General features: G+C 46.8%; 1 protein-coding gene across 1 annotated transcript in view; it reads right to left on the bottom strand.

Moving 5' to 3' along the window:
* Positions 1 to 26,745, bottom strand: part of AFAP1L1 (actin filament associated protein 1 like 1) — a 71,777-nt gene that overhangs the window by 38,569 nt on the left and 6,463 nt on the right. Inside the window, exons 2-5 of the mRNA XM_060092046.1 lie at positions 6,521 to 6,649; positions 5,403 to 5,486; positions 4,503 to 4,600; positions 3,741 to 3,849 (exon numbers count right to left, since the gene is read on the bottom strand). Of these exons, the coding sequence (XP_059948029.1) occupies positions 3,741 to 3,849; positions 4,503 to 4,600; positions 5,403 to 5,486; positions 6,521 to 6,649 (420 nt within the window). The remainder of the gene's footprint in view (positions 1 to 3,740; positions 3,850 to 4,502; positions 4,601 to 5,402; positions 5,487 to 6,520; positions 6,650 to 26,745) is intronic.

Raw genomic sequence — 26,745 nt, 5'->3', positions numbered from 1 at the left:
CTCTGCATCTCACCTGCTCTAGCTCCACACCTGCCCCCTGTGCTCCTGTCACCAGGAACTGCCTTGCTGGGCCCTGTCACACTTCCAGGCTTATGTTCATGCTATTCTCTGTGCCCTCTTAGCAACTGCTAGAGCATTCCTCACCCTCTAAAACCCAGCTCGAAGATCTTTCCTTTGACCTTCCCAGGCAGAGAGTGGTCAGCCCCTCTCCTCTGACCCCAGAGCATTGGTGTGTGTGGGTGTGTGTCTCAGTCACAGTTCTGGTCCCTGCACTGCAGGGAGTGGTGTCCCAGCACCTGGGCCCAGACCCCCTTTCTATTCTGCCTTTGTCTCATCTTCTTCCACTTCAGCCCCTCCGCTCACTTCTTAATACATCCACCCCCTCCTCTCCTTCTAAATTTCTGTGACTACAGAGGAGGAACTGGGCTAGAGGAGATAATAATAACACATAAAATGGTGAATACATACAATAACACAACAGCTGCTGATGCTGAACTTTCACTTTCCCATTCATGGGAATCAGTACAGTATAGGAGTGAGGTTATCCCAAATTGTATTCTGTATCACAATTACCAGGGGTCTTTTTATTTATTTATTTTTCTTTTCCAGTATAGTTTATTACAAGATATTGATTATAGTTCCCTATGCTATACAGTAGGGCCTTGCTGGTTGTCTATTTTGTATATAGTAGCTTGTATCTGTTAATCCCAAACTCCTAATTTATCCCCCCCCACCTTTCCCCTTTGGTAACCATAGGTTTGTTTTCTATGTCTGAGTCTGTATCTGTTTTGTAAATAAGTTCATTTGTATCATATTTTAGATTCCACATATAAGTGAAATCATATGGTATTTGTCTTTCTCTGACTTCACTTAGTATGATAATCTCTAGGTCCATCCACGTTGCTGCAAATGGCATTATTTCATTCTTTTTATGGCTAATATTCCATTGTGTGTATATATACAGATCTATCTATCTATCTGTCTCACATCTTCATTACCCATTCATCCGTTGATGGACGTTTAGGTTGCTTCCATGTCTTGGCTATTGTAAATAGTGCTGCTATGAACATTGGGGGTACATGTATCTTTTCGAATCAGAGTTTTCTCCAGATATATGCCCAGGAGTGGGATTGCTAGATCATATGGTAACTCTATTTTTAGTTTTTTGAGGAACCTCCATATTTTTTCCATAGTGGCTGCACCAATTTACATTCACTGGGGGTCTTTTTAAAATGCAGATCCCTGGACTGTATCCCCAGAGATTCGGATTCACTGATGTGGGCTGAGCTGAGGAATCTGCACTAAGAAAAAAAACTATTTAATAGCATAGTTCTAAACATATGTAAAAAGAGAAAATATATGGAACTCCAAGGAATCAGACTTTTTTAAAACAAGACTATTTTCATACAGATGGTCTCTGGAGCATACTTTGAAGCTCAGTGGATTAAGGGCATGTGCTTTGGGGTTAATCAGATTTGAGTTCAAATCTATCTCCATCATTTACTGAGTGACCTTGGAAAGAAAACAGTTTCTCTGCGTTTCAGATTCTTTACCTATAAATCGACATGAACAGTTCCGACCTTGGATTAGTGATATGATGCATATGAACTCTCAGCACAATGCCTGGCACACAGAACATCCTAGGCAAATACTAGATATCATTATATTTATCATCTCTTCTGATTCCCACAATGCAGGGAGGTGGGTATCAGACCCACTTCAGAGATGAAGAAACTGAGGCCACACATTTTGCTAGTGATAGAGCCTGGATCAGAACTGAGGTTGCCAGCTTGGGGGACAGGTGCACATCCTCTCCTCCAGGAAGCCTTCCTCCTTTCAGACCACCTTGCTCTCACACCACCTGTTCCTCAGACCACTGCTCTGGGCCCTCAGCCCATGCTGTCCATCTGTTTCTTGAGGACGGCAGCACTCAAATTCCCAGTGACTGGGACACCCAAGTGTATCTCCCAAGTGAGGCTCAGAGCCTGCTTTTCCCAGGAGGCATTCTGAGGTCTCAGATGCTGGTGACATCCCTGTGAGGTGGCCTGGGGGTGCTCAGGCCAGAGGTGGGGGTGAGGAAGGAGGAGGTGCGAGGGGGAAGAGGGAGGGAGCCCCAGGGTCATAGCACTTGGACACCTGGTAGGCTGGACCCTGTGCCAGAGGAAGGATATTTCCTGTCGGGCTTGGTGCCCTCTCCCTGGATAAGGTCCCTGGCCTTTCCTGAGGCACTCCCTACCCTCCCGCTCCAGGATCCCTGCTGCTCCAGGAGGCAGCTTTTCTGCCCCATCCGAGCTCTCTGGGGAGGGGCAGGAGCCTCGCCCAGCTGAGGGGCTGGTCCTGGGATTCAGGGCCCAGCAGCACTTCATCCCCTCCTTCTTCCCCGTCCTCAAGTGGATAAAATAAAGTCACCTGCTCCACATAAACAGCTGCTGGCAGTGACAGAGACCCCAAGACTATCAAGGCTGAAGGAGGGGCATTGATCACCTGGTGCAACCCCACCATTTCAGTAGTTTTGTTTGAACTAGTTTATTAATCATAAAAATAATATACCATAATAGCCCAAAGGTGGAAACACCCAAATGTCCATCAACTGACAGATGATAAACAAAATGTGGTATATCCATACTATGGAATATTATTTGTCCATAAAAAGGAAGTACTGATACATGCAATGACATGGATGAACCTTGAAAACACTATGCTAAATAAAATAATCCAGACATAAAAGGCCACATATTGTGTGATTCTATTTAAATGAAATATTCAGATTAGGCAAATCCATAGAGAGAGAAAACAGATTGGTTGAGAGAGGAACAGAAAGTGACTGCTTATTGGGTATGGGGTTTCCTTCTGGAGTGATGAAAATGTTTGGGAACTAGGTAGCTGTGATGGCTGCACAACACTGTGAATACACTAAACGCCACTGACTGGACACTTTAAAATGGTTGGAGTGGTCAATTTTATGTCGTTTATTTACTACAACATGGTGAAAAGCACAATCAGTACAGAGAGTATGAATGGGAAAATATGTTCCCTTTCACCCAGATTTCTATTCATTTCCTATAGGAAAATACTGTTAAGGGTTTCTTGCATATCCTAGAAAAACTGTTAAATGCATGTGCGTGTGAGTACCCTATTTAAAAACAAACATGATCTTGTTATATGCAGTATTCTCTTTGATTTTTTTCCAATATATATCTTGGGATTCATTTCTGATCAGCACAGACAGACCTATCTTATGTATTTTTTGGTGGTTGGAGAATATTCCACTGTGCTGCTGAATGATAGGATAACAACACACAAACATCTTATACAGGTTCAACTACACATGCTCCGTCATCCAAAAACCATAATAGAGTTTCTTGTATGTAATGTTAAGTCCCTATACTCAAGCCAGTAGCACTCATCTGTGACCTTCCATCCTAGTGCATTTATATGTGTGTATCTAGCCCCTTTCTTATTTTAAGGGTAGGGGAACAGAGGCCCAGAGAGGGGAAGGGGGTTGTCCACGGTCACATAGAACTGGGACTAGAACCCAAGCCCCTAACCCCCAGGTCATGCCTACCGGCCCACCCAGGCTGTCACTGGAGAAGCCAGGTGCTCTGGTAGCTCCTCCTCAGTAGGTGGGGCATGGCTGAATGGTGCCAGGCTTGGAGCTCCAGCCCCAGCAGGACACACAGGAGCTTCAGGAGATGAGCCTTCTCCTCTGCACGCCCCAGCCCTCAGGGACAAGAACTTACTGTGGGAGCTGATATACTCGGGGGACTTGCCAGGCCCCAGGGGAAGGGCCTCCTCATAGTAGTCCTCAGGTGGAGGCCTTTTGGGGAGCGGTGGAGGCAAGTCGGCTGCCTGAAGGAGGACAGAGGAGGTGTGTGAAACCCAGAAGGTCAGGAGAGCAGAGGGGAGCAGGCAGAGTGACAGGGAGGAGGCTGGGGGACAGGGAGCTCCTAGAAGGCAGGATGCAGTCTCTGAATATGAAAGGACGTCATGAGTGGTCAACAATTGGTACCATTTATGGTGATGATGATAGTGAATTATGCAGTTAACAGACAATGTTTGATGTGATTTGGGCCCCTTGTCCTAATTCCATGGCACCAAAGGGTAGGAACCCTAGATATGATCCAGACCTTCATTTTTGTAGCTGGAAAACTCAGGCTCAGAGACAGGAAGTGATATGCCACACAGCAGAAGGGAGGAGGGCAGAGGCCACCCATCTTGTGACCCAGAGCTTCCCCCATCACTCTTCCTGTGGTACTGAAATCGGAGGTTGGGGTGGGGACGTCCTTTGGGCCTGAAGGGACAGGTCAGTTTACCGCATTATCCCTGCTTGGCACGGGCACAGTGAGCATGTCATGAGTCATTGAAATGTTCTCACAGTGCTTTTTCTGCCCTTGACCACCACACTGAAGAGAGAGACCCCCAGGAGGGTCCCCAGCATTAGCAGGGAGAACTTTCCTTACCTCCTCCAGAGGAACAGAGGGCCTGAGAGTGTAAGAACTCACGTGTCTCAGAGATGGGCTCTTGGCTGGCTCAGGGGTGGCTTCTTTGCAGGACTCCCCGTCATCCTCTGTCATGTCTCGAAGGTCGCTCAGGTCACAGTCTATGCAGGGTCAGGCCATTGGGACAGAGAAAGTGGAGGATGAACATGGCAGAGTGAGAAGAGGGCTAGATTTGGGGTCAGGAAGCTCCACCACCTCCTCCATTAGTGACCCTGGTCAAGCGACTTCATCCCTCTGATCTGTAAAGTGGTCACAATGATCCCTGCCTTGTCTAGCCCCCAGTGTTGTCGAGAGGATCAAATGGGATAATACTGTTTGGTACAGTGCTTTGGAAACTTTCAAGGGTTATGTAATGAAGGCATAGTGTTTTCCCAAAGTCTGTCAGTCCCTAAGTCCTCTCATCTGACCCATAGCTTTCTCCCTGTGTTGAATAGTGCTGTCTTCCCTCAGGACAGATCCGGGATCACACACACCCTGCACGCAGCACTGCTCAGCTGCTTCCACACCCTTGGCGCCTCTGCTAGTCCTCACAGCTCCATTTACTGCTGAGCTGTGGAACCACTCAACTCACAGACCAGGTAGCTACTAAGATGGATGGTAGCAGCAGACGAGATGACGCCCTATGGGCCAGCCTTCTTTGGACTGCGCATTTATCCCTACCTTTCCTCAAATCTCAGGGATGATTTCCCATGACTGTACGGATTTGTCTAGATTTTCAGACCTGGCAGGGCCCAGAAAGGCAAAGGGACTTTCCCAAAGTGACTCAATGTTGTAATGTTAGAGCCAGGCCCAGATGCAGGTATTTTCCCGCCCAATCCAGGGACCGTTCCAGAGACTGGGGCAGTGGACACGCATGTGGGGGAAAGGACGGCTTCCAGCAGAGGTCAGGAGAGGGCTGCTTACCAAATTCTTCAAAGAGGGACTCCACAAAGCTGGGCCCCGAATGGAGGTCCGCTGTGTTCACATACAGGTAGGAGACTTCTTTGGCTGTGAGGAAGGAGGAGAGCAGGCCCTCAGTGAGGAGGGAGGGGGCCCAGGGCCGCTGCTGATGCTGAGGACGGCCAGCTCACCCTGCCCACTTGGACTTCTATCCCACACAGGACACAGCACTCAGGTTGCAAAGCATGTGCATAGCCTAAATCATTTCCCTGCTTTCAAACTTTGCTTCCCTTTTTACATTGTTATTGAGGATCTCCTTCTCCGAGTGAAAGGATGCCCAGAGCCCAGTATAGAGAACAGAGTAGAGGGGCTGCTTTGGGGACAGTCGTCAAACTGCTTTGCTGCCCCTTTCATCCTCCAACAGTCCTGTGAGGGTGGCCGATGACATTGACCCCTTTTGTCGCTGGGAAGTGAGGCTCAGTGTCACCCAGTGGTGACTTCCCCCCATGTCGCTCAGACCCCTTCAACCCTGCGGGACATGATACAGCTCATTAGAGTTTCCTGAGCTCTTGATGTACACATATCATCTCTTGGGCTCACTTGAGGTTGGGGAAAAGGCTGGAACAGATGAGGAGGCTTTGCTGCTGAGCACACAGCGAGGCAGAGAGGCTGTGGGGAATAGAGGGAGAGGCGTGAGTAGAGATGGGGGGCAGGTATGCAGTTTATAAAGGTGAGGGAGTGTGTGAGTGTGCATCTGAGTGTAGGAGTGTGTGATGTGTATGTGATGAGTATGTGAGTGTGTTGCATGTGAGAGAGCATGTGGGGTGTGTTGTGGGCGATGTGTGTGTTACTATGTGAGGTCTACGTGAGAGCATGTTTTGTGCGTGTGAGTGCGGTAGCAGTGTGTACACGAGTGTGCGTGGCATGTGTGTTGTGTGAGTTTGTAGAGGGCTGGGGATGGAGGAGGACAAAGAGCACAGTCAGGGCTGTGGTGGAGAAGGGCTGGAGTGGATGGGGACGCTGGCTAAACCATGAAGAGAGGTGAATGCCATGCTGTGCGGTTTAGGCTTCCTCCTGCCAGCAGGCCCTGGGGAGTTCCTGAGGGCTCTCGAGGAGTTCTGGGCGGAGTGCTGATGGCTGACCTGGGAGGGGCTGCAGGCTCTGCAGGATGGAGGCCACAGCCATCTTCTTCTCCAGGGTGGTGTCGCTGAGGTACTCATGGTCCAGGAGGCTGAGCAGCCCTGTGAGCTCGGGGAGCAGCTGCTCCAGCACTGAGGAGGAAGGCCCATGGGGCATGGTCATGGCTCTATGTCCAGGATCGGGGCCCGCCCCCACCCTCCAGGACCCAGGGAAGCAGGGGCCAGAGGACGGGGCCCAGGGCAACAGGGAGACCTCGGAGGCCCTCACACAGCTGTCCCAGCGCTGGCCACCAGCCTCCCTGGGGAGAGCTCTGCTCAGTTAACTGTGACGTTTTTCCGGCCTCCTCACTCTGCCTCAGACCTCATTCTGGGCTTGGCCTGAGGACTGAACTTCCCAGGTAGCCTGAGCCGAGGCACTTAGCCCTCTCTTTGTCCCAGCCTGCCCTCTGCTTTGCAGGTCTAGGGGTCCTTCCTCACTGCAGCTCGAGGGTCAGTGCAGGTCCCAGGCAGGAGCCCTGGCTGTCCAGGACACAAGGCAGGAAGGAAGCCTTCCTGTCCCATCAGTCCATACCCTTCAATCTCTGGAACCTTCTGTTTCCGGTGGCTTGACAGGAGCCAAACTAAACATTAACCCTTCCCACCCCTGGCCCAAAACTCTTGTTGCTCTTCTTTTTTCCATGCTACACCAGTGTTTCTCAAACTTAAGTGTATATAGGAATTACCAGGGGATCTTGTCAAAATGCAGATTCTGACTCAGGAGGTCTGGTGTGGGGCCTGAGATTCTGCATTGCTGACAAGCTCCCAGCTAAAACTGATGGTGCTGGTCTGAGACCACACGGAGCTGCAAAATCCTAGAGCACAGAGTCCTTTAAAAAGACTGGAGCATGCCAAGACCATGATGTCATCAATGTCTCCCTGTCCCAAAGCAGTATCTTGGGACTTGGTTTGCCTTAGAGCTGAAGACCAGCTTCTTTACAGTAGTAGTATTGTCCTCCTTTGCAACTTGCCAGTCACTTGTGCCTAATAGTATGAGCTGACGTGTGTTGAATAAGTATTCCGAGCTGTGCTAAGTCCTTTCATACTTACTGTCTTATTTAAATCTCATAGCATACATTTTATTATCTCCATTATATGGAGGATACAGCTACGGCTCAGAGTTTAAACAACTTCTCCAGTGCCACACAGCCAGCAAAGCTTCAACTGAATCTGGTTCCCTCACTCTATACTTTAAACCATGGCACTAGATGGCTTTGCAGTATTTTATAGGATCCTGCCAAGTTTTAAGATTGGTCCAATGATCATGCCCATTTTTTAGGTGAAGCAACTGAGGTTCAGAGAAGATAAGTAACTTGCACTAGATGGCTTTGCAGTATTTTATAGGATCCTGCCAAGTTTTAAGATTGGTCCAATGATCATGCCCATTTTTTAGGTGAAGCAACTGAGGTTCAGAGAAGATAAGTAACTTGCTTGAAGTTACACAGACAAGCAGAAGAGCCAAGATTTAAGCCCCAATCTCTTGACTCCCAACTCCACTTGCTTCTCCCCACCAGAGCCCTCCTGAGGAAATGGTGAGACTCTGACTTGCAGCTACAGGTCTGGATGTGTAAGAGGGGCTGTAACATGGTGCATAAGAGAATCACTCCTGGAGCCAGATTTCCTGGGTTCACGTTCAGGCTCGATTATTCATCAGCTGTGGACCTTTGGCAAGTTACTTAACCTATGACTCAGTTTCCCTCTCTGTAAGGGGGTGAAATAACAGCACCGCCTCATAGGGTTGCTGTGAGGATTCATATTGCCACGTGTGGAAGCTGCCTTGCCCTGAACATAGTAAATCTTACCACAGGTCAGCTACGATTACTGTCATTATAGTATCTGCCATGCTGACCTGTGCTGTGAGGTGTGAATATCTGTCTCCCTCAGGAAGAGGGAGAGGCCGTGACGCTCTGGCAAGTGTGAACGGTACTATGCATCTCAGCCTTCTTAGCATCTGTTATGGGGCCTGCTCAGAGGGGGTGCTCTGTGTATGTTAGATGAGAGAGGGGTGGAGGATGACCACTTCTTTAAAAAGTAGAAATTTTATGTACAGAGAGTGGCACTTGTTGGAAAAATGTGATGTCGTAATCTCTCTGTGCCATTCCAACGTCACCTCAGATTTGCTGGAAATGAGCTCAAGGCTGATACTGACAGCTACCACCTCGTGGGCGCTCTCTACCTCTGGGCCCTGAGGTAGGGGCTTTCCACACCATGTTTCATCTCGTCCCCCCAACACGCCTGTGAGTAGGTCCTACTGGGACACCTGTTTTCTAGGAGATGACTTTGAGGCTGAAGGAAGCCGTGGGACAGTTGCACAGCTTGAAAGAGGAGGATCCAGGCTGATCCCAAGTTTGCGTGATTCCTGGAGCTGCTGTGTTGTACACCTCCAGGCCTCACTCCAGAGCCCACGTGAGGGGCCTCGAGGCCCTGCTCCCTCCAGGGCCGGAGCCCCTGCAGTACCACTGGGCGAGGGTTCTGGAGGGACAGCTGTCTCTTTGAAGTAGGAAATCATTTAAAATCATTTTAGCCAAGTTTTATCTGTTTTGGAGGAAATCTTTTCAAATGGAAACACAAACCTCTCTGGCACCAACAGACACACCAAAAGTCAGTTAACTGTATTCCAAAATATGTCCTGATTTACTCTAATTATGTGCCAGTCTGGCCACTTGGGGGAATTAGAAAATGAGTAAGATATTGTTCCAGTGGCACTCTGTCTCTCTCTCTCCCTCCCTCTCTCTCTCTCTCTCTCTCATTACTCACCAGGGAGGCTGTGGAAAATGCTATTAAGGAAGGCACCAGAGGGTAACCATGAGAGCTTTCTTGTGGCCTGCAGCCATGGTTCATGTTTGAAAATCCATGACGCTACCCTGCTATTATTTAGGAGTGTCAAGGCTATAGAATGCAGTGGCCGTTTATCTCTCTAACCAGTGGTTCTGAAACTTTCTGGACTCAGGATTCCTCTACACTTTTAACAATTATTGAAGACCCCCAAAGAGCTTTTGTTTTGTGGGGGTTATATCTATCAGTATTGAGTTTATTAACACTTAAAACTGAGAAAAACTTAAAACACAAAAGTATATAGTCACACATTCCATTAACCTTCAGAGTTACCACATCATCACACATTATGTAACCTTTGGAAAACTCTACTGTGTACCCATAAGACAATGAGAGTGAAGAGGGCATATAAGGTCTTAGTACCATATAAAAGTAGGTTTGACCCTGGGGACCCCCCAAAGCATCCCTATCCCCACCCACACCTTTCTGAGAATTGCTATCCTTCAATAAATGACCTCAGACTGCTAAGCTTTTTGTATTCCTTACATCAGTCAGTCAGTCTGTCTGTCTGTCTTTCCCTCCGTCCCTCCCTGCTGCCCTTCCTTTATTTCTTTTTTTGGCTGTGAGGTTCCAAGGATTTCTTGCTGCTATCAGCAAGTGCCTTGTGGGCAACATTCTGGCTTCTAAAAGCTCTCCTGCTTCTAAAGTAAGAACAACTAGTTTCTGAGTGAGTTCTCTGCATTTAAAAACATGAGTCTTGGGGGCCTCCCTGGTGGCGCAAGTGGTTGAGAGTCCGCCTGCCGATGCAGGGGATACGGGTTCGTGCCCCGGTCTGGGAGGATCCCATATGCCGCAGAGCGGCTGGGCCCGTGAGCCATGGCCGCTGAGCCTGCGCGTCCGGAGCCTGCGCGTCCGGAGCCTGTGCTCCGCGACGGGGGAGGCCACAACAGTGAGAGGCCCGCATACCGCAAAAAAAAAAAAAACAAAAAACAAAAACATGAGTCTTGGGCTTCCCTGGTGGCGCAGTGGTTGAGAATCCGCCTGCCGATGCAGGGGACACGGGTTCGTGCCCCGGTCCGGGAGAATCCCACATGCCGCGGAGCGGCTGGGCTCGTGAGCCATGGCCGCTGAGCCTGCGCGTCCGGAGCCTGTGCTCCGCAATGGGAGAGGCCACAACAGTGAGAGGCCCACGTACAGCAAAAAACAAAAAACAAAAACAAAAACATGAGTCTTAGTACCCAAGCTTTGTAACACCTTTTTTTGTTTTTGTTTTTCCTGGTCCTTGGTGGGATTCCTGACATGGGCCCTTGACTTCTAAGTGTTTTTCGTTTAACCGAGTTGTGATCACAAAAGTCCAAACAGAGCAAAGGAGGGAGCTGAGTAATCTGGGAGAAGCACATGGGGAGTCAGGAGCTGCCTGGCCCTAGTGGCACTGGTTTCTGCAGCCTGGGAACTGGCAGGCAGCAGGTGGCGGCAGGAGAGTTACATAGCAATCCTAAAGTACAGTTGGCAGAGGGAGTGTGAGCCCTGGGAGAAGGCTCAGCTTGTAGCATTAATGGGCAAGAATCCTTCCTTGAGCTGAGCAGTTACCATTGTGCTGGGCAGTTAATGCACATTATCTCATTTAATCCTCACAAACCACACAAGTCTCTCTATCTATGTTCTAAGCGGGAGGAAACGGAGGCTTAGAGAAGTGAGGTCACCCAGCCAGTAAGCTGTAAGGCCAGGCTCTCTGACTTCAAAGCTTGCACCCCTGTGCCTGAATCCTCCACCAGAGGACTTGGGCTCAGAGAAGGGGAGGCCAGGTGGAGCAGGGAGGAGGCGGGTGGTCCCTCAAAGCCTGCCTGCTGAGCTGGGTCATGACTTCACTGGGGCTCCTGACCTGGAGGTCCTCTCACTGGATGGATTAGAGACCCTTATTGTGGGGCTGAAATCCTGCTCAGTGGGCCTTTCTCCACTGGGCCCATTGAACTTTAGAGCCCTAAGTGTGTAGATCTCAGAGAAGAAAAACAAGTGACTCAAAGCTGATACCTGACTTACCAGTGGAATGTCATCCCAGGGAGAAACTTATACATCATGGTTACAAGAAAGCTTCCAGCCAGCCCTCCACTCTTTAAAGACAATACAGAACTCTCCAGCTAGCTTTCAGGTGTGGTGAATACAGATGTGCCTTTGATGGCACCTTCATCTTTAACACCAGAGAATTCAAACCACAGGGACTTAAACCATCAAAGAATTTAATTTGGAGAGAAATCATATGCATATAATGATATAATGCTTATGACAAATGGTCATACCCTCTCCCAGGGGGTTTGCTGGAAGTGCAGATTCCTGGACCTCCTATCTGAGAGTCTGATTCAGTAGGCCTTGTACTGGGACCCAGGAATCTGCACCTCCAGGTGATTCCAAGTTTCAACCTCTGAAAAATACTCCACCAGAAAACATACTAGAGGGCATGTCTGTGAATATAAAGAATGTGGGAAGACCTCCCTCATTCCTTAAAAAATTATCATTAGCTATCCCCTTCTGAAATAACTGAGAGTCAAGGTGGGAATAAGAGCCCCTACAGAAGATTGCAACTAGCTGGAACGTGGAGTCTTGCTTAGAAGAGCACAGTGATTAGGGCTTTGGGGTGAGACCTCTGTGAATTGGAATTCTTGTGCTGCCACTTCGGAGCTCTACAAAGATGGGCACATTAGAGAACTCTGAGCCATGGTTTTCTCATCTGTAAAGTGAGAATAGGATCCCAATCTCCTAGGCTGGGAGAACTAGGTAAGGTCATGCTTGCAAAGCACTTTGTTTGGTGCTGTGCCTGGAGCCAGCACTCATCAATGAGGCCATATTATCGTTGTTGTTGCTGCTTCCTAATATTCCCCAGAACTATGCAAACTCCCGAGTATTGACCAGATAGTATTTAGCAACAGATTTGCTATAGTTGTTGTAACAGGCTTTATGAGGGCACATCTTAATCTGTGTTTCAATCATAGTAGATGCCCAACAAGCATCTATTCGTTGAACACAATATTTTGATGACCTAGTCCAACCCTCTAATTTTAAAGATGTGGAAAGTGAGGATTCAAGACTTAGCTTAACTTATTTGACTTAGCAACGGTCACACAACTAATTGAAAATGAGTATCTAGTGTTAAATTTACCCTAGGCTTGATGCTTAGATAAGTCACAGAAGAGTGGCTGAGAGCACAGGCTGTGCACAATCCGGGTCCCCCTCCCAGCTCTGCCATTTTCCGCTGTGGGGAAATATCCTAACTTTCCTTAGCGTCCAGTTCTTCATCTGTAAACAGTGGGGGTAAAACAGTAGCTGCTGCACATGGTCACTGGAGAGATGAAATTAAAAGATACATATGGTGCTCAGTGCACTCAACGGTGTTCCCTTCATTTGTATGTAATCTCCCAGCAGATTCAGGTGTGGTGCTAGGCACAAGGGAGGGGGGTTCCTGGGGCAAGAGGACATTGTGGGACTCTGTAGGCCCCACCACGTGGACTGTTCACAGCCCTGGGCCTGACACTGGGCACAGGTGGTTATGGCGGTCGGAGGTGGTAGGGCCCTCTTCCTCAGAGTGCTCCCATCCCAGGGACCCCCTCCATGCCACGTGGAGGGACAGCATCTTTCAGTTGGAGGGGCAGTAATGCAACCCAGAATCCTGTCCCTGCCGTCCCCAGTCAGGAAAAATCTCCTTCACCAATTCCTACCCCACCCCCCTCCCACCTTTGCTCCTGGTCCAGGTCATCTCTGCTCTCTGTGGGCAGCTAAGGGCATCAGGACAGGGTTGCCTGTTATGACTAGATTTTATTTAGAACCATGAATACATTTCACGGATCTTGTTTGGTTTAGTTGAGCCTTAGGGAGGTACAGTGAATTCCAGTGAGGAAAAACCAGGAAGAAATGGTCTAATCATTGTTTATAAGTCTTCACTCTTTTACCAAGTGGGATAGACAGGCACAGAAACCCGAGAGGGGTGATAGTTGTTCTCTGGGATGCAAAAAAGTTTGCCAAATAAAATTAGAAACCTACTTAGAAATATATCTAAGATTAGACCACTCTCTGCGTATTGTTCCTGGTGAATACCCAGCTAAGACTAAGATCAGTTTTCTCTCTGCTCCTCCACCCTCCCCACCTAAGTGAAATCAACATGAGGTGGTAGAGAGCAGAAATTTAAGCCACAGACAAAAAGCACTGCCACTTGTTTTCAGGATCGCATCCCTGGTGCAGCCTAAGTGAAACCTTTAAGCAAAAGGCCTTCATCACAGCCAGTATTGGGCTCTAGTGAAAGGAAGGTCAGATTTATTTAGAGATCTCAAAGGTAATAACTCTAATTTCCATGACAAAAGTCAAGTGAATAATTCATCTTCAGCAAACCACAGGAATAATAAACCCTGTTTGGGCTCCTACCAAGCTAGCCGGTGGGCACTTTGACTTGTGATCTCATTCCTGGGCACCTTTTAGTCTCTGGAGTTCATAAAAATTCTTGGAAACAGCTTGCAAGTTACAATTTCATTAAATGCAAAGCAGTAGGACGAAACCAATTTCTCTTTTCCCCATTTCACTACTTGACAAGCCTCTTTAGGACAAAGATAACTCATCCTTCTTTGTTATCAAAGTCAGAGAAAATGCAACCAGCATGATTTAAAAATGGAAATAGGAAGAGTTGTCAGAATGTGGTTTTATGAAGGATATGCAATTTTTCTTTTGGTTCACTCAAATTTCCTTTCTCATTTCCCAACCACAAAATAACCCAGTTTCCATCTCATAAGGGCTCCTTACCTGGAGAAAGAACCAGTGCATTACTTAAAAATTTTTTGATCATGATTTTAGAGATGACTTTTAGTATACTGTTTAAACAAGCTAGCACATTAATGAGGTATGACCTATTATAGCACTGGGGCGGTAACTGACCTTGGAAAGGAAAGCAGTATGCTTAGCAGGTGTGGTCTCAATAGTTGGGTAGGAGGAAGGAAGGAAAGAGGAGCCTTTTCTGTGGCTTCCAACCCTGCAGGCCCTTCCAGACAGACCTCCCTCCAGGCTGCTTTATGCTATGTTCCTCAGCCTCTTAACCCCAGGTCTTTGCATATGCTGTTCCCTCTTCCTGTCAGAATTCCCTTCTGCTAACCAGTAATGGCCCCCTTCAATCCTCTACTCACTCATGACTTCCTCACGGAAACCTTCCCTGTCCTCTGGACCACATACATTCCCTCTATTTTATGCTGACATAGCATCACTCTCCCTGTGGTACTTATCATGGTGAAATGTTATACTTTTCACTGGTCTTCTGGATCCCTGGATGCAAAACCCATGGATGCAGGACCCATGGGACTGACTGTGAGGGACTTGAGCATCCGAGGATTTTGGGAGCTGCGAGGGTCCTGGAATCAGTTCCCTGCAGATACCAAAGGATGGCTGTATTTAAGTATGTATTTCTCTGATTAATGTCAGTTTCCCCCACCTGAGCCTTAACTCCTTGAGGGTAGGAATAGTGCCAGCGTCTTCTGGTGCCTGACACAGAATAAGTGCTTAAGTATTTGTGGAATGAGTGAATTCTTGAAGCAAAGTTTTCCTAAGACTTGATAAAGTCTAACAGCTAGTCAATGTGATTTTAAAACCATGTCTGTCCTCATGGTGACTCAGGATAGTAAGAAGATGCTCAAAAAAAAAAAAAAAACCCCACAGGTAACAAAAAGCCCCAGGGCACAAAAGGGAGCAGAAGCCCAATTTCTCATGTGGCTAAGCTCCTCAAACCCTATTTGGTTGAACTTGTAACCCTTGTGTGAATATGGCTGCCAGTTGGTTTACTGATGGGTATTTTGTAATTGGTGGATTTTAACCCTAACAAATAAATGATAATAATTAACATTAATATATGAACTACTTGAGTTCAAGTCTTGTTCCCCATTTTCTAGCTGTGCACCTTTGGGACACTTATATAACCTCCCAGTGCACATCATTGGTGACCTATGAGCATATCTACCTCAGCAGTGGGAATGGGCCCTAGTACATGAAAATGTGCCTTAAACAGTGTCTGGCACATAGTAAGTACTGAATAAATATTAGCTATTTGCATTACTCTTCCTTTACTATTATATGTCATACCTTGCTTTAAGAGATTTACATGTGTTATTTACATAATTATTAATGAAATCTATAATTTAATTCTTACAGGTGTGGGAACTGAGGAATGCAGAATGGGAAGACTACTGAGGCTACTTAGAGATGCCTCTCCCAGTGCTCCTTCAGGATGCTGCTTCCATCTATGTTAAGCCCTGGGTTAACTCTGCAGAGAGGCCCCCAGTCACACAGGTGAGGCTGGTGGAATTGCCCCTTCACTTCGTGGGTACAGAAATCTCTCCTTCCCCTGCCCACAGTCTCTTCCAAGTTACTGCAGATCTACCCATCTGGGGCCATGGAGATGTTTCACTTCCTTCCTCTGAATTTACAAGCACTTCTCTGAGTCCAAATGAAGGCCAAACAGTGGGCAGGACGTTGGACGGGACCTCACTGGTTGGACTAGCATTGTTGATCACTAAAACAAACACTTCCTGTTGTCCCAGAGCATACAGGGAAGACCATGGTTCATGTGGGCTGGAAAAGAATGAAAAAGGAGCAGCAAAGAAACCCAGCTGCAAAGCCACTGCCTTGTGCTGACTGCTTTCCAGGAGTTAAATATAGCTCCTGTGTGAGGGAGGCAAAGGGGGTGGTGAGGTCACCTTGAAAGGCTTTTGTGTGTGTTAATTACAGCTTATGCAGGAAACTGAATATCCCTCATGCTGAAGAAAATAGTACAGTTTGACTCCCTGGGAGAGAAACCCAGAATCCTTAGGGAAGTGGTAAAGAAGAGTGGAAGATTTGGGATTTGGTAGGAGAGTATCTGGTTTGGGTTCTGACTCCTCCTACTTGCTAGTGTGGAATCTGGGGTAAGTCAGTCAGCCCCTCTGAGCATCATTTTCCTCTTCTGTTAAGAAGGGATTTAGAATCCCCACGTGCAGGTTTGTGGGAGGGGAAACGGGGAATGGTGGGGTAAGAGTTTGTAAACTGTAGGGATTTTTACTGGGGATGGACACGTTCCTCTGTAGCACAATTCTCTGATGTACTCGTTTCAGGAAGACAGGGAGGCAAGAGGTCAGGGGGGTTGCAGGTCAGTGGGGAAGCAGGTTGTGGGGATGTTTTGGGGTGACTCACTTCCTGGGAGTCGTCAGGCCAGGGTGACAGGCTCAGGGAAACACCCTGCATCTTAATGGCCTTTTGAGCAGGAGCTCTGCCCAGGTCTTGTCATCCACCAGGACAGCCCTCGTTCTGGACACCTTGTTTCTCAGCCCTGGGCGGCCAGGGAAGCGGTAGCTCCCTCTCATCAAGACATTTCCAGACAGGAGGGGGTGGGGCAAGCCACTGACTTCCGAGGAAATAAGTTTTGGCTGTGGGACTGGGCTCTCCCAGAATTGTTCCTTTGTGTGCAGATTCCTCCCTGTTTAGCTCACAAAGGAAATGGTTCCAGGAGGAAGTGGAAAACTGTGACACACACATGCTCACGCCTCACACACAAGATGGCAGCTGTTTCCATTTGCGGCAGTCCCTATCATCTCCTTCACTAAAAGGAGTGGCCTGGGATACCCAACGATAAAGGCAGGTCGTATTTTTGAGCTCTTAAGTGATGTTCAAGATGTTATGCTAAGCATTTTGCATGGACTGCCTCATTTAATTCTCATAATGGCCCTGTGAGGTAGTTGCTGTTCTTCACCCTCTGTTTTACACATGAACCAAATGAGGCTCAGAGAGGCACAGTTGTTTGTCAAAAGGCACATGGCAAGCAGAACCAAGATTCAAACCTAGACCTAAGTCTAAGGCCTAAACTTCCAGTTGCTTCATCATAATTCCTTCTTGCCGCCTTCTTCTAACAGAGGTTCCCTACCTCCAAAGCTTGATGGAACCAGCAGTGAGTAAGTCCCTCACGACCATTCCCCACTGGTGCCCATTCATAGGATGGGTGCATGGTCTGAAGCCTAGATGGGGCTGGGCTTTCTGCTTCTGAGAAGTTTGAGTTTGAGGACCCATCTCACCAATAGCCTGGGACAGACATTGAAGATGTCTGGCTAGGGGTTTGTGAATAATGCACATAATAATAAAGATATCCAAGGATGGCAGTGAACATTTATTGAACACTTCTTACAATCTGGGCTCTGGGCCTAACACTTTTATTTCTTTTTATAAATTAGGACTTCATGTGGACAAAACTTCGGTTAATCCTAATCCTTGCTTCATGAGACACTCATCATTGGTCCATGCATGCTCCACTTTTATTTAGTTATTTATTTATGTAATCAGTTATTTTTGCTAATGTAGTAAGTACCCACAAATCTACCATTCAAAGCAAAAGCCTGAATCCAGATGATATCATCATCTAACTATGATCCCATGCTTCTGCTTCCCCCTCCAACCTAACTGCCATCCTGAATGCTGTATTCAACACATCCTTGCTTTCCCTTGTAGATTGCAACTAGATATACCCATACAAAATTTTAATTGTTTTAAACTTTATTAAAATGGCATAATGCTATAGGTAATCTTTTGTGACTTTTTCCTTTACCATGATACTGCTAAGGTTTATCCATATCATTGCCTGTCATTGTGTTCATTCATTGTGCTGTATGATATTCCACTGTGGGAAGATTCTCCATGCCTAACACTCTGTGCCTATTACGTTATTTAATCTTTGCAACAACCCCATGTGGTAGGAGCTCTTCTTATCACAGTTTTACTGACAAGAAACTCTGAGCCCTAGAGAGGCTAAGGAACTTGCTGGAGGTCATAGGTGCCAGGTTTGCATCTTTCTGGCCCCCGCTGTATGCTGTGTTTTGGTGTAGAGGAGAAAGCATAGGAACTAGAGCCAAAAGCCCCGGGCTCAAGGTCCAGCTCCACACTTACTGGCTGTGTGGCCTTGGGCAAGTTGCCTCATGCCTCTGAGCCTCAATTTCCTCAACATTGAAGTGGGGTGATGGTAACTGCCCTATCTGCCTCTCAGGCCTGTTGTGAGACTCAAATTTTACAATGTCTGTGAAAAGTGACAGCACTCTGTAAACTGAAGTTGTGTAAATCGGTACATTGTGATTAGTGATCTATGTGCCGTCTGCTCCCCTCCCCACCAGTCAAACAAAAGTAACCTGTGTAGGATTCAAGAGATGAGACTGAATAGCATCCCTATTCAGAAAGGCAAGGATTAGGTTGACAATCAGCCCACAGAAGTCTTAGTGTGATTAAAGAATCAGAAAATCATCAGTAGAGGCCTCAGGCTGCACTAATGGGAACAGAGTATGTATTTATCTTTGTTCTGTTCAATGGAGTTTAAAAAAATATTACTTTTTTTTTTTTTAACTATTTCTTACCTATTTTCAATATCTGAGGCCCTACCCCATTACTCTTTGCTTGTGGTGTTTCCTCTGCATGGCTTGTTCTCCAACCACTATCCCCTATTAGCTGTATGACCCTGGGCAAGTTACTTCACTTCTCTGTGTCACCTCATCTGAATAGTGGGGATAATAACCATACCTACACCTTACAGGGCTGCCATGAGGATCCAGTGAGGTGTTATATGGACTGTTTAGAACAGTTCCTGACACATACAGAATTGACTATTGTTATTATTTAAAATCTCCCCTACTCCCCCGAGAGTGCCCACTTATTTTTTGACAATTGGTTTAGAGGCCACTTCCTCCAGGAGGCCCGTCCTGCCTTCCTGCACAGGTAAGGCCACCCTGTTATAGCCTCCAGAGCAGACAGTTTGTTCAGCGTCCTCCCTTAAAGCGTGAACAGTGAGAGTAGGGATGATGCCTGATTTAATACCTGCCACTGCTGCCCAGTGCCCAGTACCGTAGTGGGCACACAGCAGGTGCACTGCAGAGGGATTAACTAACAGCCCGAATTCAGAGGAACAACCACAGACGAAGGAGGGGGCTATTAATCCTGTCTATGACAACCATCTCCAAGAGCAGAAGGGCTCATGGGGATGGGGGAAGAAGGAAGGTGGGGCAGACTTGTTCTCTGGGGCTCTGGAGGGCAGTCCTGGAAGAGTGGTGGCCGCTTAAGACCATATTATTAGGTTCACTGTATATAGGAACTCTCCAGAAGTCTGAACTAAGAAGAGAGCCAGGTGGGCTGAGCCCAGGTGGACAGTGCCTTGGCAGGAATGTGGGGGGGGGTGTGAGTCGGTGGGTAACTGTGACACTGGGTGACTGGGTTGAGAAACATGCAGAATCACACCTGGGATTTGTCCTCCCTAGCCCAGCGACCCGAGGCAGGTGACGTCAGTTTTCTCATCTGTGAAGCAGAGGTAAGGAGAGCAGTCATATCAGAAGGTTGTGGTGAGCAGAAAGGGAGATAATGTATGAAAAGTGTGAAGCTCTGTGCCAAGCACATATGAAACCTTCTGCAAAGGTTGGTTATTACTATTAATGTTGTTGCTGTTGCTAGTAATCACAGGGGATTCAGGCATTACCCAGAGGTTAGTCTAGACATTCTAGATGGGAGGCTAAATGTTAGGCTCAGAATGGCCACCCTGACTGCTGCCCAGGTGGAAGGTCCACCCTCTTCCCTCTCTTCCTTCCTTCGCCTTGCCTGCAAAAGCGTTCCAGTGGTAACCTTGGATTATGTTCTGGGCCAGGTCCCTGCGAATGCAGCCCACAGAGAGCCCAGCCACCCCGGGCAGGCTTTCGGAGATGCCTAGGGTGATTCCTGCCTCCAGGGCTGGGGGTGGGATCAAGAAAATGATGGCTGAAGGTCCTGGGAAAGAATGTCTTGAGTCTTAAAGAACCCCAGACAGATGTCTCCTTTGCTCTCCCATTAGATCAACAATTCTATACACTCAACTCTATTTGAAAATGGACAGAATGTGAAGTTTTATGTTTCCCTGTTCTTAACTTAAACATGAAGGTGAGTTAATCTTACACAATTTGCTGCTCACCTGCAGTATTTGCTGTAGTTCCTAACTGGTCTCCTCTCTTCAATCTCTCCCTTTCTACTCTGATGTGAGCTTTCATTGCCCCCAAATGGCAACACAGAGCATAACCCCCTCCTGCTTGTACCTTGTCAATAGCTCCCCAGGGCCCAGGTACCAGTTTCCTTTGTGACTCAGATGATGAAAGATCTTCACATGCTCCCTGTATTCCCTGTGGTTTATCATCATTCCCTCTGTAATTCCATCCCTTCCCAGGATGGGCAGGCAAGAAGTGCCAGGGAAAGCATCAGAGAACTTGGAATCCATTCTGATTTTTTAAGAAAGGCGATCATTTGTAGACCTGTAGTTTAAGCATTAACTTTTTTTTTTAATTGTATGCTTCCTGCATGCTGAATGCTTTCCTTGCACAAATCCAATTATCCCCCATAGTAGACAGGAGATTGTTATCTCCATCTTTAGTTGAAGAAACTGAGACTTGGGACTAAGTGGAAGGAGTAGAGCTGGGATTCAAACCCTGGCAACCTGACACTGCAGCCAATGCACTCGGCTCCCACATTATGCTGCCTCTATTATTAGTTACCAGTCACACTCTCAGTTATGGACCTGGATGATAAGGCCCTACTTGAGGCTCTATTTTACCTCTACCTGCTTCTCTGGGCTGTAAGCATGCTGACCATTTTGTGCCCTGAGCATGGCTTCTGTGCCTCTCTTCTTTCTACTCTGACATTTTCTCCACCTGGAATGCCGTTCCCCCAGTGTTTCTGAGGTTCCTGGCTAGAAAGTGTCCCTTGAGTCTCCTGGGCCTTTATTTATTCTCTTTGATGGACACTTGCCAGATATGACCTCATGTCACAGGAATTGGTGACAGAGTCTTAGTTTCTCTGCCTCACTAGGAGATTTGGAGGTGCAGGGACCCTATGCTTCCCCTCTGTTACTCCTTAGAGCTACAGCTGATTGCTGGCTGGAGGTGAGGAAATGCGATTTGTCCCTCCAGCTTCCCAGCGCACTCCTAGATCAGTTTTCTTCTTGGTTCAAGTAAAGCTAAAATAAAATCCCCCTTGGTTTCATATCAGCTGGATCTGCTCTTTGCAAACCCTTCAGCAAGAATGGGCAGGAAGAATAAATATTTATTCTACAAATGAATAAATCTGATTCCATCTTCAAAAGAAAGCCTTAGTATAAATTATCATAATTTCTCCGTTCTAAGATTTCACTGATTTAAAGATATCTTATCTACTAAATAATAGCTATTTGAAAAAAAAAATCAGAAAAATGAACAAATTAATATATCAAATTTAGGATACGTTCTGATTTTAAAAATATGTCTTGGTATCAATGAAATGTTTTTTAAAATATGGTCCAATTCGATATTGATTTTTTTCTTTTGATTCTGGTGGTCTCAGAAAGAAGGCTCCAAGCCTTGACTAAATCACTGTGAAGCATGGGCAGGTGTCAGCCAAGTCCCAGCCCTGAACCCCTGGGGGTTGCTGGGTCAACAAGGGCATGGCAGACCAATCATATACCAATGGCAGCCCTGAGGCCCCCAAGGCCAGTGGACAGGTTTTCTCCCCAGCAGAACTATGTCCATGCTCTGCTGACACCTCATGACCATGTTAGCGGTTCTGGGGAAAGCTGACTAGGAGTCCATCATGTGATCTTAGGCAAGACACCACTGCTTGAGCCTCAGTTTTCCCAGTTGTAAAGTGAGAGGCATAAGATTAGATAGGCGGTTTCCAAATGTTCTTCAGATGGAGCTTTGGGATCTGGGAGGCTTCTTTAGGGGCTGCCTTTGGGAGTAGGAAGATGGAATGGACTGTACTCAGTATTTTCATTCCCACTTCCCCCAGAGCAAGTCTTTGCTTAAGATTTTGTTTGCAAAAAGTAGTTTGAAAAACACTGGTAAATGGCATTCTGGCATCTTTCCAACATTAGTCTTGAATATATACTCTTGTATGATCTAAGGGCAGTGCTTCATTCCTCAGCCTGGACACACCCTCAGAATCCTTCTCATCACAGTGCTCCAGGCAGACACTCCCAGAATCACTGCAGTTTAATCCAGGGGTTGGCAAGCTTTTTGTGTAAAGGACCAGATAGTAGCTATTTTAGGCTTTTCAGGCCATGTGTGGGCGGGACCTCTGTTGCAAATACTCAATAGCAAGAAAGCAGCCATAGACAATACATAATGAATGCCCATGGCTGTGTGCCAATAAAACTTTATTTAAAAAAAGACATGGTGGACTGGATTTGGTCTACCAGCTGAGGTGTGCTGATACCTGTGCTATAATAAATACTTCTGTCTGACAGGTGAAGAAATTGAAGCCCAAGGAGGGGATTCAAGGAACTGGATTTGGTTGGAACCCCTGTCCCCCGGACAGCGAGCATGCTTCCATCATTCCACACTGCTCACTTAGCCATGACCCTTACCCTGATTTGGATTGCGGGCATCTGAGATTACATGGTTGAGGGAATGGTGCCTGGAAAAGACACGTGCCCACTTCTCCCTCTCAGGATATCAGTTTTCTCCTAGGTTCTTACAGGGCTATAAAAAGCCCCTGAGCTTGCCTCCTGTGGGACGTGCTGTCGGTAAATTCCCCAGAGCTGGAATGACTGCAATGTGGTGCCACATTCTGCCCCCTCTGCAGCCTGACAGCTGTGCAGGGAGAAGAATCAGGCCTGGCAGGCTCTGCCTCTCCACCCCCACTTGGGGTGTGGCTGGGATTCCCCAAGTGGAATTTTAGATGGAGGACAAACCCTGCCTGGGCCCTCCTGGGGCAGGCTCTTTGCCAGTTCCAGGAGGATGAGTTTCTTGAATTCTAAACACCAAAACTCCAAGGGCCACAGTGGGAAGAGTGTAAAGGGTAAGAAACAAAAATCTCACACCAGCTGCCTGGCCATACCGTTCATTGATGGAGGGCGTCTATCCCGGAATTGTTTAGATCCCCTTTCCCTCGCATGCTTCTCACCTTGAAATCTTTACCTAGTAAGTCCTTGTGGCTTATCTGGCAAGTCCTTCACATAATTGACCTGGGAATGCCCCTCTCCACTGGAGAAGCAGTGGAGAGCAATGGTAAAGAATTTATGTTTGGAGGTGGGCAGGGCTGGGTGAATAAATCGACCTTTCTGAGCCTCAGTTTCTTCATCTGTAAAATGGGGATATTTTAAAAAATACATATACAACACATTTTAAAGTAGGTGCCGAAAATAAATTACAGTAAATAAACTTAAAGTGCATCAGATGACAAAGTCATGATGAACATTCCCATCGAATTCTGTTGGGAGGTGGTGGTGGTGAGACTGCAGGGCTCAGGGAAGATAAATATCACAAATGTATCCAAAACTTCAAATTACCTATGCATTCACACACTGACATGGGCCACAAACATGCCTTCACAAGAACTGTACTTATTAGTCTACCGCAGAACCAGATTTTGCCATAAACTACAAAATTTTTAATACAAAGTTGTATTTATATGTTTATAATTGATATACATGCCCTAGCCGTGATTTTAGAAAATAAAAGCTGTACTCTGTACAGACACTGTCCACTCACAACTGCTGGCAACATTTTTGGATGGAATTTCTCCCCCAGTAAAATTAATGGCATATTTTATGTACATGAAAGTCAAACTGCATCAACTTCATGATTGTTGAGAGAATTAAATGGCTCAATGTACATATGTAAACTGCCTGACTCATGGTGAGCGCTCAGTTGGCTATTATTAAACATCTTCTATGTGCTAGACACTGGAAATGAGATGTAGAGACAGTCTCAGAGCACAGGTTCATATACACACACAGGAGGCATTTAAGTTAGTACAATAAAATCTTCTAAAAGCTGAGACTGAGGAGGGTGGTGCTGACCCAAAGTCAGTGGGAAGGTCGAGGGAGGATGTGGCAGGTAGTTTTCATGGAGGTGATGCTGAGTGGTCTCTTTCAGGGAGAGGGACTAGCAGAGTCATCTTTTTGAACCTCAGTTTTTACATCTGTCCAATGGGGAGAATGTCTCAGCTGATCCCTTCACAAGGCTTTTGCCAGAGTTAAGAAAAGAAGAGAAACATAAGGCTGAAAGGGTTCCAGAGAAAGGATTTTAGTGGTCAATTCTCTGTTTGAATATCCCTGCTATTACACAGGTTCCTTCTGGCCCAGAGTGACCCCCCTGTGGATGACTGACGAGTGAGAGCATGCATGATTACCAGAGGTTGCCCAAGCGCCAAAGGAAGCACTCCATGATCAACAACCCTGACACTACGTGGGAATGGACACGACTGATGAATGTGAAAAGGTTTCTAGAATTTAAAAGCTTTATAAAAATATATGTACTTATATTGCAGAAGTGAGTGGCTGAGCCAGTGCTAGGACATGGGATTTCTGCTTCTGTGTCCAGATCCATTTCCCAGCTGGCCCTGTGTGCTGGCACATTTATTGGAGGTTTGTCTTCTCAGGCTAGAGTTCACAGACTCTGGGAGTCCATGGCAGAGGGCAGGGTGGGGTTAGGGAAGAAACCCCGAGAAAAAGACAGTGTGTCTCTGGAAGTCCACCGCACAAAGATTTTTTGGGGGTGTTTGTTCAGTTATGTTATGGACGATAATAGAAATTTGTTTGACTTTAGATAAAATGAGACATTTCAAGCTTTTGGAAAACACTTTGGGTAACAGACCCAAACCCTAGAGTTTCACTTGGTTGAAAAGTGTGAAAGGCAGTGCTAGAGCAAGTAATGGAATCAAGCAAGGTGTTTGAGCAAGGTCAAGGGTTATGATAAACCAGTGCACTAGAACAGTGAGCATATCAGACTCACGTGAAGCTTTGCAAGAAGTACACATTCCCAAACCTCACTCCAGACCCACTGATCAGACCTCTGGGGGTATAGTTTCAGTAGGCTCCCTAGGAGATGATTCTGGGCCCAGCTGGATTCGAGAACCACTGCTTTAGACAATAGAGGGTGGTCCTTAAGGGAGGCTGGACATGCAAGAGTAGAAACAGGAAACTCCTATAGGAGATGACGGGATATAGGAGAAGAAGCCATCCAGGATACGTTTTTCAATAACAGTCAACAGAATTAGGGGTGTGATTGCAGAAAGGATGAAAGCAAAGGAAACGATGAATAATGACGAAGTCTGTGTTTCTGTCCCCAAAATAGGAATCATTGACATGGAAAATCCTGGAGCTGAAAGTGGCCGTATCCAACTCTACTCTGTGAATTTTGTATTTTTTCTTTCATTTATTCATCACCTCAACATTTTTTGCGAATATACTACATGCAAAGCACTACACTAGGTGCTAGGAAAAGAACTATGAACAAGGTAAGAAGGACCCTGCCCTCACAGAGCTCACATTAACAGCTAATTCATTCCCATAATTAATCATAACTGCAAAGATGGTAACCAATGAGACGTACAGAGTGCTAGGGTTACCTGTAATGGGGGATGTAGCTTGGGAGACAGGGAAAGATTGTCTTGAGGAAGTAATGTTTGAGCAGATCGCTAAGGATGAGCAGGAAGGAGTTAACCTGGTGAAGGTACAAAGGCCAGTGTGAGGAGAGCCCATAGTAAGAGATGGGCAGGGGCCCAAAGTGAGTTGGTGACAGGCAGGGTGGGTCCTTGAGGGCCACCACCAGGACTGTAGTCTATATCTTAAGAACAATGAGAAACCATTAAAGAGTTTAAGTACGATCAGATCTACAGCTTTAAGTAACTATCTTTAATTGCATCCTCTTCTTCCCAAATTCTATCCACAAGCATAGATAATTCATAAGTCCCATTAAAATCTATGATATATTGCACATTTGAATAAAAGATGAATGCTTCAGGGCTTCCCTGGTGGCGCAGTGGTTGACAGTCCGCCTGCCGATGCAGGGGACACGGGTTCGTGCCCCGGTCAGGGAAGGTTCCACATGCCGCGGAGCGGCTGGGCCCGTGAGCCATGGCCGCTGAGCCTGTGCGTCCAGAGCCTGTGCTCTGCAATGGGAGAGGCCACAGCAGTGAGAGGCCCGCGTACCACCCCCCCCCCCGCCAAAAAAAAGATGAATGCTTCAGGTTGAAGTATATACTCCTACAAGTCCTGTTCTCTATAGTTTGCAAAAGGGTCATGCCTATGGAAACCTCTTGAATTGAGTGACAGTTGTTTTAACTTATATATTACTGTGATCCCTATTACTATGATAGGAGCCACTCTGGGGCTCCCTGATCTGTGGCCACTCAGCCTCTGCTTCGTTATGTTCCTGGGCACCTCCTACTCTGTCACTGAATAGCTCTTTTCATTTGTATGCTTCTCCCAGATTGTGCCCCAGTTGGTCTGTGTTTAACCTCTTGTATAGCCTTCTGGAGAGTCTTTCTATCACCTCTTCTATAGGACAGCTAGTTTGAGAACTGATCTCATGTACCCCCTTCAAATTTAGTCTCATTCAAAAACAGCCCCATTTCCTTCAATAGCTCCTCACGTGATTGTGTTGTTAACAGAAAAA

This window comes from Mesoplodon densirostris, chromosome 3, assembly GCF_025265405.1.
Source record: "Mesoplodon densirostris isolate mMesDen1 chromosome 3, mMesDen1 primary haplotype, whole genome shotgun sequence".
NCBI classification, from domain to species: Eukaryota; Metazoa; Chordata; class Mammalia; order Artiodactyla; family Ziphiidae; genus Mesoplodon; species Mesoplodon densirostris.
Note: the sequence above shows the minus strand (reverse complement) of the source record. Positions and strands in the feature narration are given on the sequence as shown.